At 40.2% G+C, this 16800-nt stretch overlaps 1 gene segment (V, D, J or C); it reads left to right on the forward strand.

The window, feature by feature from the left end:
- Window positions 1-10232: 10232 nt before the first annotated feature.
- The window catches only part of LOC129407048 (Ig kappa chain V-V region MOPC 21-like), a gene marked incomplete at its 3' end in the record, with an annotated part of 13511 nt that continues 6943 nt past the window's right edge, over window positions 10233-16800 (forward strand). Inside the window, 3 exon segments of the V gene segment in view lie at window positions 10233-10245; window positions 10795-10845; window positions 15511-15804. Coding sequence covers window positions 10233-10245; window positions 10795-10845; window positions 15511-15804 — 358 coding nt within the window.

Here is a 16800-nt window from a genome sequence, read left to right on the forward strand (position 1 = left end):
GAAAAGGAATCTGCACTTATATGTTCATTATGTTCATTATAAGTGCAATAAGTGCACTGTTTGCAATAGTCAGAATCTGGAAAAAATCCAAGCACATGAGAACAATTGACTGGTTAAAGAAACTTTGTTTCATCTACACAATGGAATACTATGCAGCTGTCAGAAAAGATGAAGTCATGAATTTTGCATATAAGTGGATCAACATGGAAAGTATCATGCTAAGCGAAATGAGTCAGAGAGAGAGAGAGACATAGAATGATAGCACTCATCTGTGGAATATAAAATAACAGACTGGGAGACTAACACCCAAGAATAGTAGAAAAAATACCAGGAGGTTGGCTTCATGGCTTGGAAGCTGGCCTCAAATGCTGGGGGAAAAGGCAGCTCAGATAGAGAAGTGAACACCAAGTAAAGTGTTTGGAAGACCCGGTCGGGTTGGGAGGTGTGTGCTGAAAGTGGACTATAGATTGAACATGATGGCCACTCAATATCTCTATTGCAAACCATAACACCCAAAAGAAGAGAGAGAACAAAAGGGAATGCCCTGCCACAGAGGTGGGGTAGTGTAGGGGAGATGGGATGGGACGGGAGGGATACTGGGATCATTGGTGGTGAGAATGGGCACTGGTGAAGTAAGTGATGGTTACTAGAGCATTGTATGACTGAAACACAAGCATGAAAATATGTAAATCTGTAACTATACATTCAAAGTGATTCAGTAATAAAAATAGTCAATTATTAAAAAAATAAAATAAAGTAAAATTTGCATAGAACCATATTATCCAAAGGAATTATGGGAGTAAAGGGAAAACTAATGAAATGCACTTCATTCCCTGCTTTAAACTACAATTTAAAGCTAGGTTTTACATGTTTATATTTCAATATCTTTCATAAGTATTTATTTTATTATATAATTGATGTACTCTTCACACTTCAAATTATTCTGCCTATCTACACAATCAGCACTCTGATTAAGAAATACATTTTTCTGTAACTAAAATAACTAATTGGATTTAATCTGTCTAGTGATGACTTGAGAATCAAGCACAGATGATAAGAAAGTAACCATGCATTTGTTATTAATCAGATTAACGATTTTAATTTAAAAACATTAATTTGAAAATCAGAGTTAGTACAGAGGTAAAAGGGCTTGCTTCACACATGATCGAACTTGTTCAATCCCTGGCACCATATATGATCTTACAGCACTGCCAGGAGCAATATCTGAGTATAGAGACAGAAGCAAGCCCTGAGCACCACTGGATGTGGTCCAAAAACCAAGAGCACAAGTCAAATTACATTATTTTTCAACATGACAAAACCAACGTGAGGTTAATGATGGCTAACTTTGACCATCCCATTGCCTTTGCTAACTTGGAAGTCCCCTCTAACTTGTTTCATCTTCTCCAGAGATTATTATTGGAACAAGAGATTATGGTGCCTCCACAATTCACATCAGCAGGGTGTTATGCCATTTGTTTTTCTGAAGATAGGAATGATTTTTCAGCTTTCTTATGTCTGCTGTTAAAATAAATGCCATAATTTAATGATGAAACATTTAAACAATTGTCTCAAAATCTGCTGTACATTGAAGCTGGTCCGTGTAATCCTGGCTTGTTATCAGGATTACAAGGGAGATATCAGTCCAAATCAGGCAGTGAAACTTGGGGTGTTCCACCTACACTCTCATTCTCCATCATTGCTTCTGAACAAGGCTCAGAATTATGTCCAGGTGAAACCATGTCTCTTCACACCCCATAAATGGTCTCTGTGATTTCCTAAGGACAAGCACGGTAGGAAGACTTGCTACCCATTCAAGAAGGAGGAGGTTAGAGTGCTCAAAAGAATGCATTACCACTGGAGACTCGATGACTGGGGTGAAGGGGAGTGGGGGCAAGGTAAGATTTTGCACAGCCAAAAACTTCTAGAGAATAAATACAGTATCAATGTCCCCAGGGATGGTGGAAACTTATGCGGGACAGTCTCTCAGTGTATTAATCATTGTGCTGCCTCTTCTTTGTGTGAGGTTGCATCTTCTAACTCTCGAAATTTCCTCCAGGGGGCATCATGGTAACACTGAGCAGGTGGAGAATGAGAACCCTTATTTGCATGAAGCCCTGTGCCCTCTGATGTGTTGAAATGCATGAAAAGGCCCCAGGGCTCCACACACCAACTCAGGAGGCTGAGGAGGTCATATCCTGTGAGTTTCCCACCATGGCCTGGATGATTCTTCTGCTCAGTCTCCTCTCCTATGAGTCAGGTTAGAAGAAAGGACTCTGCATCCTGGTGGGGAGAAGGGGAGGTGGCCATGAGGCAGGGATGCAGGACAACCATCATCTTTTGTGATCGTCTCTCTCCTGTCATTTGCAGGGGTGGATTCCCAGACAGTGGTGATCCAGGAGCCATCACTTTCTGTATTGCCAGGAGAGACTGCCACCATCACTTGTGGCCTCAGCACAGGGTCAGTCTCTACAAGTAACTACCCAAATTGGTACCAGCAGATACCAGGTCATGCTCCCCGTGGTATTATAGATAGCACAAATAACCGACCCTCTGGGATCCCTGATCGCTTCTCTGGATCCATCTCTGGGAACAAAGCCGTCCTCACCATCACGAGGGCTCTTACAGAGGATGAAGCTGAGTATTATTGTTTTCTGTACCTGAGCAGTGGCACTTACACAGTGATGTGAAACCAGGGAGAAGTGCAACCAAAATCTTCAGATGTTCACAAGGTGTCATCATTTAATGGAGGAAAGAGGAAAGACAAAATGCAAACACACAGGGAAGTAGAGGCAGCTAGATCTTAATGGGGGGTTCATCAATATGCTTAATTATTTCTCTTCAAGGTGTGTCCATTTTTCTAAGGTGACTCCTAAGCCTGTTCGCTCTCTCCTCTCCTTCCTATAATGATGGTGAGAAAGAAAAACTTCAAATTATGTAACCCACAGTGAGACTCAGGGAACAACCAACTTACTAAAAGTCTTCTAATTCAAACAGTACTGTCATATTGATTTTTATTAACTACACAGGCAGGTGAAATTAGTATTTCCTTTAGCATTGAAATGAAATGGGAATGTTACTGGAAATTTAGTGGAAATTTCAGCTAACTCAGCCTCCTGAGTCACAAACTTCTGTTGGGGCACAAAGATCTATTTCAACCAGCACTCCAGGTGATGTTTATAAACAGTGATATTTGAAAAATACCTCTACTTCTACATTACGCAGTTAGTTCCAAGAGTGTTCATTGAAAAAGTCACCAAGGCCAACCTTTGGCACAGAATCATATAACTTAGAATGTCAAGAAAGTTGGGAATGGAGGTAGGAGAATGATATGTACATATGTGTGTGTGTGTGTGTGTGTGTGCGTGTAAGCACATAAGTTCAACCTTTAACATCATGTTAGTAATGTCTTATAGAAGGGTTTAATGGCTTCTGGGTGAAATACAACAATCTTCACACACTTTCCTCTCAGAAACTTTTTTTGGTCTCAGTTTTAGCAGGTTATTCATAATAAGCTATACAAAGTAAACTATTTTGATTCTGCCTTGGGCAGGGTTTGGGGTTCATGATGGAAATGTGGTGGAAAGGTGTGATGATGATAGGATTGGTGTTGTATTTAAATATTGTGAACACTGCTGGTGGGAATGCCGGCTGGTTCAGCCCTTTTGGAAAACAATATGGACGATTCTCAAAAAATCAGAAATTGAGCTTCCATTTGACCCAGCAATACCACTTCTGGGAATATATCCTGAAGAGGCAAAAAGGTATAGTAGAAATGACATCTGCATTTCTATGTTCATTGCAGCACTGTTTACAATAGCCACAATCTGGAAAAAAACAGAGTGCCCCAAAACAGATGACTGGTTAAAGAAACTTTGGTACATCTACACAGTGGAATACCATGCAGCTGTTAGAAAAGATGGAGTCATGAAATTTGCATATAAATGGATCAACATCGAAAATATCATGTTGAGTGAAATGAATCAGAAAGAAAGAGACAGACATAGAAAGATTGCACTCATATGTGGAATATAAAGTAGCAGAGAGGTACGAGCTTGCAATGATGTAATTTCTGGCAGAAATTTCTCTGGACTTAGTTACTAAAATACTAAAATACAGAAATCCGAAGCTGTGCAGTTGCTCGACCTCATATCTCTTCATTCTCAGCAATGGAAAAACAAATTATCAAATTTTTCCTTTTCAGCAGGTCCAACTTTGGGGGAGAGAAACTCCAAACAATAATAGTGAGTTTTTTTGTTGAAATATTGAAGGTAATCAAAGTAAAGTGAAAGAAAAATGAAATTTATCAGTTACACAGTCGGGGTGGGGGCTTGGGGAGGGGGTGGGGGGAGGTATACTGTGGTTCTTGGTGGTGGAATATTTGCACTGGTGAAGGGATGGGTTTTTGTGCATTGTATAACTGAGACTTAAACCTGAAAGCTTTGTAACTTTCCACATGGTGATTCAATTAAAAAAATAAAATAAAATAACAAACAAAAATAACTATTATGAACAACCTTATAAAAATAAAATTTAAAAATAAATTTTAAAAAATTAAACAAAAGTGTTCAAATCATAAAGGGGAAAGAAAGCAAGAACAATTCCCATACTGGGAAAATGTGCAACCGCAGAATCAAAGTGCTTGCCTCCTCATTAGCTGCCCCATAGGGAGGACAGGGCAGTGTCAATCCTCACATCCTGAAACAACAGGATCTGGCCAAATGAACAAAAATAAACATCAAATAAAAATGTCAGGTATAATATGTTCCTTTCAAACAATCTTGAAATCATTATAAAATGAAATGAGGAACTCTGCTTCCTCTTTCCACAGAACCAGAAATTGACATGAATATGCCATATTTATATCATTTGAAAATGAAATACATAGACTTAAATTGGAAATAGGAAATAAAATGTACTTAAAATAATATTTGTGGGCTGGAGCAATAGCAAATAGCAAATAGCATTTGCCTTGCACTCGTCTGAACCGGGTTCGGTTCCCAGCATCCAATATGGACCCCTGAGTACTGCCAGGAGTAATCCCTGAGTGCAGAGCCAGGAGTGACCCCTGAGAATCACTGCGTGTGACCCAAAAAGCAAAAAAAAAAAATTGAGACAACTAAGGGAAAATCCTGATCAAATTTAAATCCCAAACACAATACAAAGACACCTCAGAGGCCAGACCCCTCTTCAAATCATATTGAAATACATAGTAGTCAGTGAAGGTAGTCTACCAAGGCTATGTGTTCTTACTAAATTATTATGTGATACAGTAGAAATGACATCTGTACCTATATATTCATTACAGCACTGTTCACAATAGCCAAAATATGGAAACAACCCAAGTGCCCTAAAACAGATGACTGGTTAAAGAAACCTTTGTACATCTACACAATGGAATACTATGCAGCTGTTAGGAGAGATGAAGTCATGAAATTTGCTTATAAATGGATAAACATGGAGAGTATCATGCTAAGTGAAATGAGTCAGAAAGAGAGGGACAGACATAGAGGGACTGCACTCATTTGTGGAGTGTAGCATCACAGGAGGCTGACACCCAAGGACAGTAGATACAAGGGCCAGGGAGATTGTCCCATAGCTGGAAGCCTGCTTCATGAGTGGAGGGGAGAAGGCAGATGGAAGAGAGAAGGGATCACTAAGAAAATGATAGCTGGAGGAACCAGTTAACACATGATAACACATGCAGGAACAAGATAACACATGCAGGATAATTCAGGAATACATTTGCTGATCAACTCAGAAAAAATCACTCATATCCAATGTGATGATTTAACTGACTGAAAAACCTGAATCTAATTGCCTGAAAATGAAATTGTTTCTGATTTCTTCTGAATAATCACAAAGATTAATACTAACAAAAAGACAAATGAACCAAATACAGAATATCGTTCAGATTCTTTTGCCAAATTCTCCATAGTAGACCAATAATAAATAAACACGAAATACACATCCACTTAAAAGTCCATATGAAAAGAAAGGCAATAAAATATGAATTGACCTTTTAAAATATGTCTAGATATTCACAGTACAAGATAAGAATTTAACACAAAAACTTATGACCTATATAATTAGTAAATTATAAAGTAAAAAATGAATTATATACCACCATACAATATAATAGTTTAATGTACTGACAACTATTTGAAAATGAAAAGATGGAGAAATCATAACAACAACTAAAGTCTATACCCAATAACCAAATGATCAAGATTAACATAATACCAAATTATAGGTAAATAGAAAACATATATAAGATAGCTCTGTAAAATTTTTGCATTTTTCTATAAATGTAAAATTCTTACAGAAAGAAAGAATCCCCATCACAAACACATAAGGAAAAAAATATATATTCTTTTTCCTGGGCCTGTTTTAAAGATTTGCCAGGCCTAATATTTGTACTGCAAATAATCTCATTATAGCCTGTAAAACTTTTTTTTCCAGGAAATACTCATGGCTTACTACTGACTGTGTTCTCAGGGATCACTTCTAGTAAGCTTGGGAGATCATATGAGATGTTGGCATTGAACCCTGATCACTCACATGCAAGGGAGGTACTTTGCCCACTGAACTATAGCTCAACCCTAAGACAAAAATTTTTAACATTAAACATGATGTCACCTTGATGGACACCTAAAACCAATAAAAATATTTCTGAAATAAAGTGAGTTATGAATACAAAGAAAGGGAAAATTACCTAAGTGATAATTGCTAAATGGGTGTAAGGCAGAATCGAAACTTTGAGGAGGATATTGAAAAGAAGTAAAGAAGTATCAACAAGGATTAGCAAAGATTGAGTCAGAATAATGGTACTAGAGAGTATTGGAAGGGTACTGAGTTGATCCCTAACAATATTTTGAATGACTTCTATTTAAAAACAAAAGCAAAATTAAAACTTAATTCTCAGCAATGGAAAACAAATTATCAAATGCTTCCTTTCCAGCAGGTCTGACTTTTGCGCAGTGGGGGGGAGGAACTCCGAACAATAATAATGAGTTTTTTTGTTGAAATATTGAATGTAACCAAAGTAAAGTAAAATTTATCAGCTACATAGGCGGGGAGGGAGGCTGGGGGTTGGGGAGGTGGGGGGGAGGTTTACTGTGGTTCTTGGTGGTGGAATATGTGCACTGGTGAAGGGATGGGTGTTTGAGCATTGTGTAACTGAGACTTAAAACTGAAAGTTTTGTAACTTTACACATGTGATTCAATAAAAATAAATAAATTAAAAAAAGAAAGAAAACTTTAAGAATTTGATTTTACATGGCAAAAAAGTATCTTTTTAAACACTTATGAAAAAAACTCTTTGCTCTGAATAATTAAAATACACTAAACATTATCTTGAGATATCAACAGGGGGCATTGATGCTTTTGAAGTGAACAAGGCCTGCAGCAAATTCAGACTGAAGAAGTGCCAACAGGTGCTTCCTCCCAAGGGACTATCCTAGCTCAAAGCTAGCCCAAACTTCCCCTTCACTGAAGAGCTAGTTCTTCACTGAAGACACAGAAATGGGGGAGGGGATTTATGCTAAATGGCTGAGATTTGCAGCATGCACACCCAACACAAACCCTTCCCCCAGGTCAGAGGGACATAAAAGAGGCGCCAGAGTCCTGTGTCAGCTGTGAGGCCACAATGTCCTTGAGAGTCTGCACCATGAGCAGGACTCCTCTCCTCCTCCTCGTCCTTCTTGTCCTTACTCACTGCCAAGGTTCCTGAAGATTCAAGTGACCAACTTTTGGAGAATTTCTCTGACTTCCATGTTCATTCCTGACATGCTTCTGTTTCCATTTCAGGGTCCAGTTCTCAGGCTGTGGTGACTCAGGAGCCTTCACTGACTGTGAACCCAGGAGGGACAGTCATTCTCACATGTGGTTCCAGCACTGGAGCAATCACTGATGGTCACTATCCATACTGGTTCCAGCAGAAGTCTGGTCAAGCTCCCAAAACAATGATTTATGAAACAAACAAAAAGCACTCCTGGACTCCGGCCCGCTTCTCAGGTTCCATCCTTGGGGACAAAGCTGCCCTCACAATCTCAGGGGTCCAATCAGAGGATGAGGCTGAATACTATTGTTGGCTGTTATACAGTAATGCTTGACACAGTGACAAATTTAGATGAGGTACCAGTACATAAATTAGCTGCCCTTGTTACCTTGGGTCTATGAGTAATCGTGCTATATAGTTGCTGTAAATCTCTATGCATTTAAAGCTTTACTCAACTCTATAACATTTGAAATATTCTTTGAATTTTCACTAATCTTTTAATTTAAAATTTTATTCTTTATCATGAGTCGTGATTTGGCAAGTTGTTCGTAATACAGTTATTTCAGGCATTCAATGTTCCACGCCAATCCCACCATCCGTGTGTTTTTTCCTCCACCAATATGTCCAACCCACCACTCGAGCTTGCCCTCTTAGCAGGCACAAAGAAATTTGCTTCATATTGCTTATTGTAACATAAAACATTGCTCTGGGAGTTTGACCAGATTTCTGCTGGAACCAGTATGGATAGTGACCATCAGTGACAGTCACTTTCTCCCCTTCTCCCTCTGCCACCCAGGACCCAGGGTTATTGGGTTTCTGTCTCTCCACACAGAAAAGAACTTCAGAAGTAGACAAGCAGTGAAGTAAAGCAGATTATATTTGGAGGTTTTGAAGGGAACAGGGGAGAGAAAGTGGAGAGAGAAAGTAGAGAGCACCAAGTGATGTGCTCAAGAGAGAAACCAGGCTTCTCCAAGGGCAGAGGGAGCCTCTACACACATCCCAGTATTAGACATGAAAACATGAAAGCACACATCTCAAGAGGGGAGATGCTGGCAACACATGTACTCGGGCAACACATGTGCTCAGGTAACACATGTGCCTGGCCGCCTGGGCACAAGCAGCACATGGGTTTGGGCAGCAAATGTGTGCCCCTCCTTTGTTTAAGGTAGCTTTTACAGGGTTTCTCCAACTTGCCCCCCATGTGGGGCTTCTCCTAGGTCAAAGTCCATTGTTAAGGAGGTTGTCAAATGGGGTAGAGTTGGGAGTGGTGATGGACTTCTTTGAAATTCCTTTCTGGCCTTTTATTCCTGATGGAGCTTTTGTCAGAGGGGTGTCAGCCTCCTCAGGGTCCATTGCCAGAGCCAGGGAGGGTCTTATCAGGCCTTAGTTCCTGTTTTCTTCAAGGTTGGTCTTTGCAACTTGAGAACTATTACTTCCCAGGAAATTTACTGCCATCATCTGGGGAGGAGAGCTTCCCTATCTGCCTATATCACTATTATGTGTCGAGTTGGATTACTGTATTTTCTTGACTTGCTTTTTAGACTTTATGTGGAATTTGTAAACTGAAGGGTTAGACTAAGGATATTTACTCATAATGTTGAGTTTGCCTTATATATGGACACTCCTGAACATGTCTTGATTAGAGGTGTATTGTCAACGCAAAGATGAAATCAAACAAGTAGAGAGGTCTCTGTTGGAGAGTAGCATAAATTCTGAGCTGAGGGATGAGAGTGAGCTCTGCAGCCTCCCTCTCCTTAGGCAGCTCTATGGTCCCTGCTTTCCCAGCACTTCAGGTTATCAGTAATCACTCATCTTTGGTCTGGTCCTGATCTGAAGGTTCTGTTGCCAGGTCTTTTAGAGGGTTTCAACAGGAAGAGATCTAGGAGATACACATGTAAGATCCTCAGCAACAGACTCAAAAGCAATCACAGTGAAGAGATTCTCTGTGAAATCTAAAAAAAAAAAACTGAATATAGTCTATAGATATCGTATTTTTGTGGGTTTTTCAGGGAGGAAAAGGCATCACAGCCAGCTATGCTCAAGGGTTACTCCTGGCTGTTCACTCAGGAATTACTCTTGGCAGTTCTCTGGGGACCAGTTGTGATGCTGAAGATGAAATTCAGTTTGGGGACATCTAAGGCAAACCCCCGACTTACTGTACTATTACTCCAGCCCTTATCACATTTTTTTGTGTGCTTTAGACGGTGCATTTACTTTAGTATTTTAGATCAGTGTTTGTAACTGTTTTTACACCCTTGAACTAGCACCTCTGCTGCAAACAGATATATGACGTATCAGAACTGTCCATTTATTACCAGTGTAGTAAACTGGTGGATTAAATCTTTCTATACCTGTGGACAGGTCCATTGAATGGTTGTTAAAGAATGCTGTTCTAGCCTTTGAAGAACAGGAATCACTGTGGATGAATATAGTCTCAGTAATGAGTGTGGGCATGGATACAACACGTGATTTGTGTAACAAAAGGCTTGATGCAAAGATGTGCTTTTCTTTTGAGTAGGCCACAGTAGAGCTTGTGGATTAGGTAAATTCTTTTTTTTTCTTTTTTTGGGTCACACCCAGTGATGCTCAGGGGTTACTCCTGGCTTTGCACTCAGGAATTACTCCTGGCGTTCTTGGGGGACCATATGGGATGCCAGGGATCGAACCAGGGTCGACCGCGAGCAAGGCAAACGCCCTACCCACTGGGCTATTGCTCTGGCCCCAAGATAAATTCTAAATTTATCTCCACCAGCTTAAACTCCACCTGCCTCCCCTGGGGATCAAAGGATAAATTGTAAGTCACCATCCTGGATAAGCTCCATGCTAACATACACATAGATGGATCCTAAGTCTATCGGTATCTCCTAAAGCAGGGATTTGTGTAATTGTCCCTTTTAGTATTGACTCACTAGCTATTTGCTGGAGGTTTATTTTCCACCATTGTTGGCGAATATCTGTTTGCACTCTAGCACTGAACTATGGAGTCTGCTCTCTGGTGTCTCTTTTCTCTATAGATATACACCTGACTGTGATTCGAGATGCAACTTACCTCCTTGCAAATCAAGGTAACCTGGAGATACATCAATAATATATTTACGCTTACTGTGACCTGTTTCAAAGTCTTCCACAGTCTTTCACTATGGGCCCTTGCTCCTCCAACCATTGGGTCACTTTTCAGATCTGAAATTTCATTTCATAAATAAATCCGTTGAGATATTGGAGAAAACATGTAGCATAATTACTCGTCTACTATTTTTCTGCTGAAGGCTTCATGATCCATTGTTTTCATTACATTTTGACTATAAACTTCAGCAATGGGTTGAGACAAACAGTTGTGATATCATTCTTTCCCCGTTGGATAGATTGCAATGGCATATATTGAGGATATTTCAGCTAGTCTTTTGACCTTTTCTCTAAACAGACTGGGTGACCATGTCAGTCCAGCTGCCTTCTTATCTACTGCATTAATGGCACTCACAGCCACTCTATGTTTAACAGAATAAAGTAAAGCAACTCAGAAGATAGACAGAGCAGCTTTCAGTGTAGTCTCAGTTGCTTGAATCACATCAATTCTGTCAGGATCCCAAAATATCAATAAATTGATAATCTCTTCCAGATTTCTCCAAGAATGACCATCAATCATGACCTGTTCTTTCAGCAAACCTGTATTATACTAAAAGTCATGCTCGGCGGGGGGGGGAAAGACTGAGTATACAAATAAGACATGTGGTACATGTGAGAACATGTTCTGTCCACTGTGCCTGTGCACACACCATTGTGTCTCACCACGCCTAGATGCTTAGAAATCACTTCCTTCTCATTGGCAAAAGATTTTCCGCATCTTTTTTAAAGTAACAACTAAAAACACAGTCTCATGCTCAATTATATAAAACTAAAAACAAAATATTTTCAGTTCATATATGCTTGAAACAATATTTTTAATGTTGGAGATACACTTCTTCATCTCTGACAACTGATGAATAACGAAGGAGAATCTGGTGTCCTGAAACAGGAGGACCTATGACAATTTTTTTTTTATCTAAGAGCATATGGTATGAAAAAACAGGGGCTCATATATGACCACTCAATAAACAAGAAAGCCAAAAGAGTCCAAGTGGAGCATCAAGATTTGCCCGAGGTCCTGAGGAAACCATAAAAAGGGGTGATATGTCATACTTCTTTTTGTTTTTAACTTTTGAGAGCTTTAATATTTTTCCTTTATTTATTTTTAATTAGTGAATCACCGTGAGGGTACAGTTACAGATTTACTCATCTTTGCGCTTTTGTTTCCCTCATACAAAGTTTGAGAACCCATCCCTTCACCAGTGCCCATTCTCCACCACCAGTAAACCCAGCAACCCTCCTACCCTCCCCAATCCCATCTCCCCCCACCCCACCCTGCCACTGTGGCAGGGTATTCCCTTTTGTTCTCTCTCTGTAATTAGGTGTTGTGGTTCACAATAAAGGTGTTGAATGGCCACTGTGTTCAGTCTCTAGTCTACATTCAGCCAGCATCACCCTTCCCCCACATGACCTCCAACCACATTATACTTTGTGATTCCTTCTCTGAGTTGCCCTCTCCGCAGAATGTGAGGCCAGCCTCCAAACCATGGAGTCAGCCTCCTGCTACTTATTTCTACTAGTCTTGGGTGTTAGTCTCCTACTCTGTTATTCTATATTCCACAGATGAGTGCAATCTTTCTATGTCTCTCTCTCTCTTTCTGACTCATTTCACTTAGCATGATACTTTCCATGTTGATCCACTTATATGCAAACGTCGTGACCTCATTTTTTCTAACAGCTGCATAGTATTCCATTGTATAGATGTACCAGAGTTTCTTCAACCAGTCATCTTTTCTAGGGCACTGGGTTTTTTCCAGATTCTGGCTATTGTAAAAAGTGCTGCGATGAACATATAAGTGCAGATGTCATTTTGACTATACTTTTTGGCTTCTCTGGGATATATTCCCAGAAGTGGTATTGCTGGGTCAAATGGGAGCTCAATTTCTAATTTTTTGAGTGTTGTCCATATTGTTTTCCAAAAGGGGTGAACCAGTCGGCATTCCCACCAGCAGTGAAGAAGGGTCCCTTTCTCCCCACATCAACTCCAACAGTGGTTGCTTTTGTTCTTTTGGATGTGTGCTAGTCTCTGTGGTGTGAGGTGGTATCTCATGGTTGTTTTGATCTGCATGTCCCTGATGATTATTGATGTAGAGCACTATTTCCTGTGCCTTTTGGCCATTCGTATTTCTTCCTTGGGAAAGATTCTGTTCATTTCTTCGCCCCATCTTCTGATGGGGTTGGATATTTTCTTCTTGTAGAGTTCAACCAGTGCTTGATATACCATTGATATTAACCCCTTATCTGATGGGTATTGTGTAAATATCCTTTCCCATTCTGTGGATAGTCTTTGTATTCTTGTCACTGTATCTTTTGCGGTGCAGAAGCTTTTTAGTTTAATGTAGTTTCATTTGTTGATCTCTGATTCCACTTGGTTGGCCAGTTGCATATTATCTTTGAAGATACCTTTATCTTCAATATCGTGGAGGGTTTTGCCGACCTTGTCTTCAATGTACCATACGGTTTGTGGTCTGATGTTGAGGTCTTTAATCCATTTTGATCTGACTTTTTGCATGGTGTCAGGTTGAGGTCTAAGCCCATTCTTTTGCATATGGTTGTCCAGTTGTGCCAGCACCTTTTGTTAAAGAGGCTTTCCTTGCTCCACTTCACATCTCTTGCTCCCTTATCAAAGATTAGATGGTCATACATTTGGGGCTGTGTGTAGGGATATTCCACCCTGTTCCATTGGTGTGCAGGTCTGCATTTGTTCCAGTACCATGCTGTTTTAATTGTTACCGCTTTGTAGTAAAGTTTGAGGTTGGGGAAGGTGATGCCTCCCATCGTCTTTTTCCCAAGAATTGTTTTAGCTATCTGTGGGCGTTTGTTGTTCCATATGAATTTTAGGATTGCTTGATCCTTTTCTTTGAAGAATGTCATGGGTATCCTTATAGGGATCGCATTGAATCTGTATAATGCTGTATAATGCTTTGGCGAGTATTGCCATTTTGAAAATATTAATTCTCCCTGTCCATTAGCAAAGTATATGTTTCCATTTCCTCATGTCCTCTTTAATATCATGGAGTATCGTTTTATAATTTTCTTTGTAGAGGTCTTTTACTTCCTTGGTTAAGCTGATTCCGAGGTATTTGTTTTTCTGGGGCACGATTGTGAATAGGATTGCTTTTTTTATGTCCCTTTCCTCTGCCTCATTGTTTGTATATAGGAAGGCCATGGATTTTTGGGTATTGATTTTGTAGCCTGCAACTTTACTGTATAAGTCTATTGTTTTTAAGAGTTTCTTAGTAGAGGTTTTGGGCTTCTCTAGATATAGTATCATATCATCTACAAATAGTGAGAGTTTGATTTCTTCCTTCCCTATCTGGATGCCCTTAATCTCTTTTTCTTGTCTAATGGCTATCGCAAGTACTTCCAGTACTATATTGAAGAGAAGTGGTGAGAGTGGGCATCCCTTCTAAGGAGAAATGTTGTGGACTGACGGCAGGGATCAGGCTGTATCGTACAACCACAAAGTCTTGTACTGGTGTGTTTGCATCTTTCTATAGGGGTACATTCCAGACCTGATTTATGTCCAGGGATAAACATAAATGGGAGCAGCCAGATAGAGCTGCCTGATGGTCTCTACTGAGATCTCTAAAGTCAAAGATTCAGCTGCATGGATACCAACACAGGCAAATTGAAGTGATAGTCTGTGAGGTCCACCAAGCCAAGCAACCCTACCCAGTATAGTGTTTCTGTCTCTTCTTCAAATAGAAGTAAACTAACTGCTCGCGGTTGCAGCAGCCCATTCTCGAGCACTGAAAGTGGGGCTAGGATGCTCAAATGGAGAACACAGAGGATACAATGGATGTGAGTACCCATCTATCAATGCTTTGCTTTAAGAACTGAAAACTAAACACAATTCAGATATAAATTCTAAGCAGAATTGGACTGGAGAAGCATTCATACGTGACATAAGTAATCACCCATACAGCAAAGTATCTATATTATTCTACAGGTTTGGGGAGAACAATTAACACAGAATAATAATTCTGCTTAGATCCTCTGCTCAAAAAGGCTAAGAAAAGTAGGTAACAAGAAGGAAGGAGTGCTGATTCATGAAGACTCCTTCTTCTCAAAAATCCTATATACAGTTGCTTCCTGGGAAATCATGAATCTAAAGTTAGCTACTTTGGGACCTAACAACTCCAGACCTGAGAAATGTCTCTAAGCTAGAAAAAGACAAGCAATAGTGAACACTAGAGGGGGCACTAGAGGGGGCAGTGTGACATGCCCTCAGAGCAAGATCTGCAATGAAATGCAGCCCCAGACCTTGCAGCTCTCTTCTGTATGGCACTGACTTGGAACAACTCAGAAACTCTGTCATGTTCACACTGCTGAGTGACCCTCAGAAATTTATTTGCATGACAGCCCCACCTCCACAGGGGAAAGCTGGTATAAGAAGAGCTTGGAGGTTGGTCCTGAGCTGAGGGGGTCTGACAAAGCACAGCCTTGGGTTGTCTACACCATGGCCTGGGCTCCTCTCCTGCTCACATTTCTGGCTCACTGCACAGGTCAGGGAACTCTCTGGGTTGGTGGGTGATAAAGGCAAAGGACACTTTGCTTCTTTATATCATCTCATCTTAAGCCCTTGTTCTCACATCTGTTTTCAGGGATCACTTCTCAGAATGTGGTGATTCAAGAATCGTCACTGTCCACGAATGCTGGGGACACAGTTACACTCACCTGTGGCTCCAGCACCGAGTCTGTCACCACCAGTAATGATGCTCATTGGATTCAACAGAAGCCCTACCAGAAGCCCTGGGGTCTAATAGGTGATACCAGTAATAAGAATCCAGAAGCTCCTGCCCGATTCTCTGGCTCCCTGCTTGGAATCAAGGCAGTCCACACCATCACTGGAGTCAAGTCTGAGGATGAGGCTGAGCATTTCTGTGCTCTGTGGTTCAGTGACCATATCCACAGTGATAGATGGAAGTGTGCAAGTGAGACATAAGCCTTACCTAAGCTTCATCTTTTGCTACTGAGTACAGCAGGTCCTCTAATGAAGTCACCCTGCTCAAGATCTTCTCTATTTTATTGATGAAAAATCGCATCAACTCTTCCTGCAAATTTTCAAATAAACAAAGTTATTCCAGGGTTTGATGAACTTCTTCACTTTTCTACTGGTGTCCTAAGACTGCCTTTACATTAATTTAGAATTTACTCTATTTAGGCTTTTTTTGGTACACAAGCTAAACACGGGAAATTTTCCAAGCAAGAACAAGTTATGCTATTACGGTAAAGTCAATTATATTTTCTCAGAAGGAGCATCATAATGTCCATTCTCAAGGGGGATAAGGAGGGAAACAATAGCTTATGTATTTATAGCTTCTATTTTTATTTCATATAATATATGTATTGCTATAAATTTATATGCATAAAATATAACAGAAATCATATATGCAACATTTGAAAATTAATTAAAATTATATCCTATAGCCACAAATTTCAAGAAAAGTATTAAAAAATTTTTATGAATTGAAGGAACCTCTGTTCTAAAAAATTTTCAAAACTTGTTTGTATGAGGAAGTAACCAGGGGACATCGGTGCTTTTGAAGGTTTGGTCTTGGGGAGTGGGGAGTATTGTATTTGGGGGGAGTTGTGTGGCCACAACTTACATGATCATGCTTACATGATATTGCTGGATCTGCACTCAGGAATTATTCGTGACAGGCACAGGGGACCATATGGGATGCCAGGGATAGAACCTGGGTCAGGTGCATTCAAGGCAAGGGCCTTACCACTGTACTGTCCCTCCAGCCCCATAACACTTTTAAAGTGTAATTGGCCTGCAGCAAATCCAGATTATACAAGCCCCAGAAAATCTAAATCTCTCTGGTCTGAATTAGAAATGCCACCAGGTTCTTCTTCTAAGGGACTAACATAGCTCCCACCATCCCAGG

The sequence above is a fragment of the Sorex araneus genome, chromosome 9 (genome assembly GCF_027595985.1).
Source record: "Sorex araneus isolate mSorAra2 chromosome 9, mSorAra2.pri, whole genome shotgun sequence".
Classification (NCBI taxonomy): Eukaryota; Metazoa; Chordata; class Mammalia; order Eulipotyphla; family Soricidae; genus Sorex; species Sorex araneus.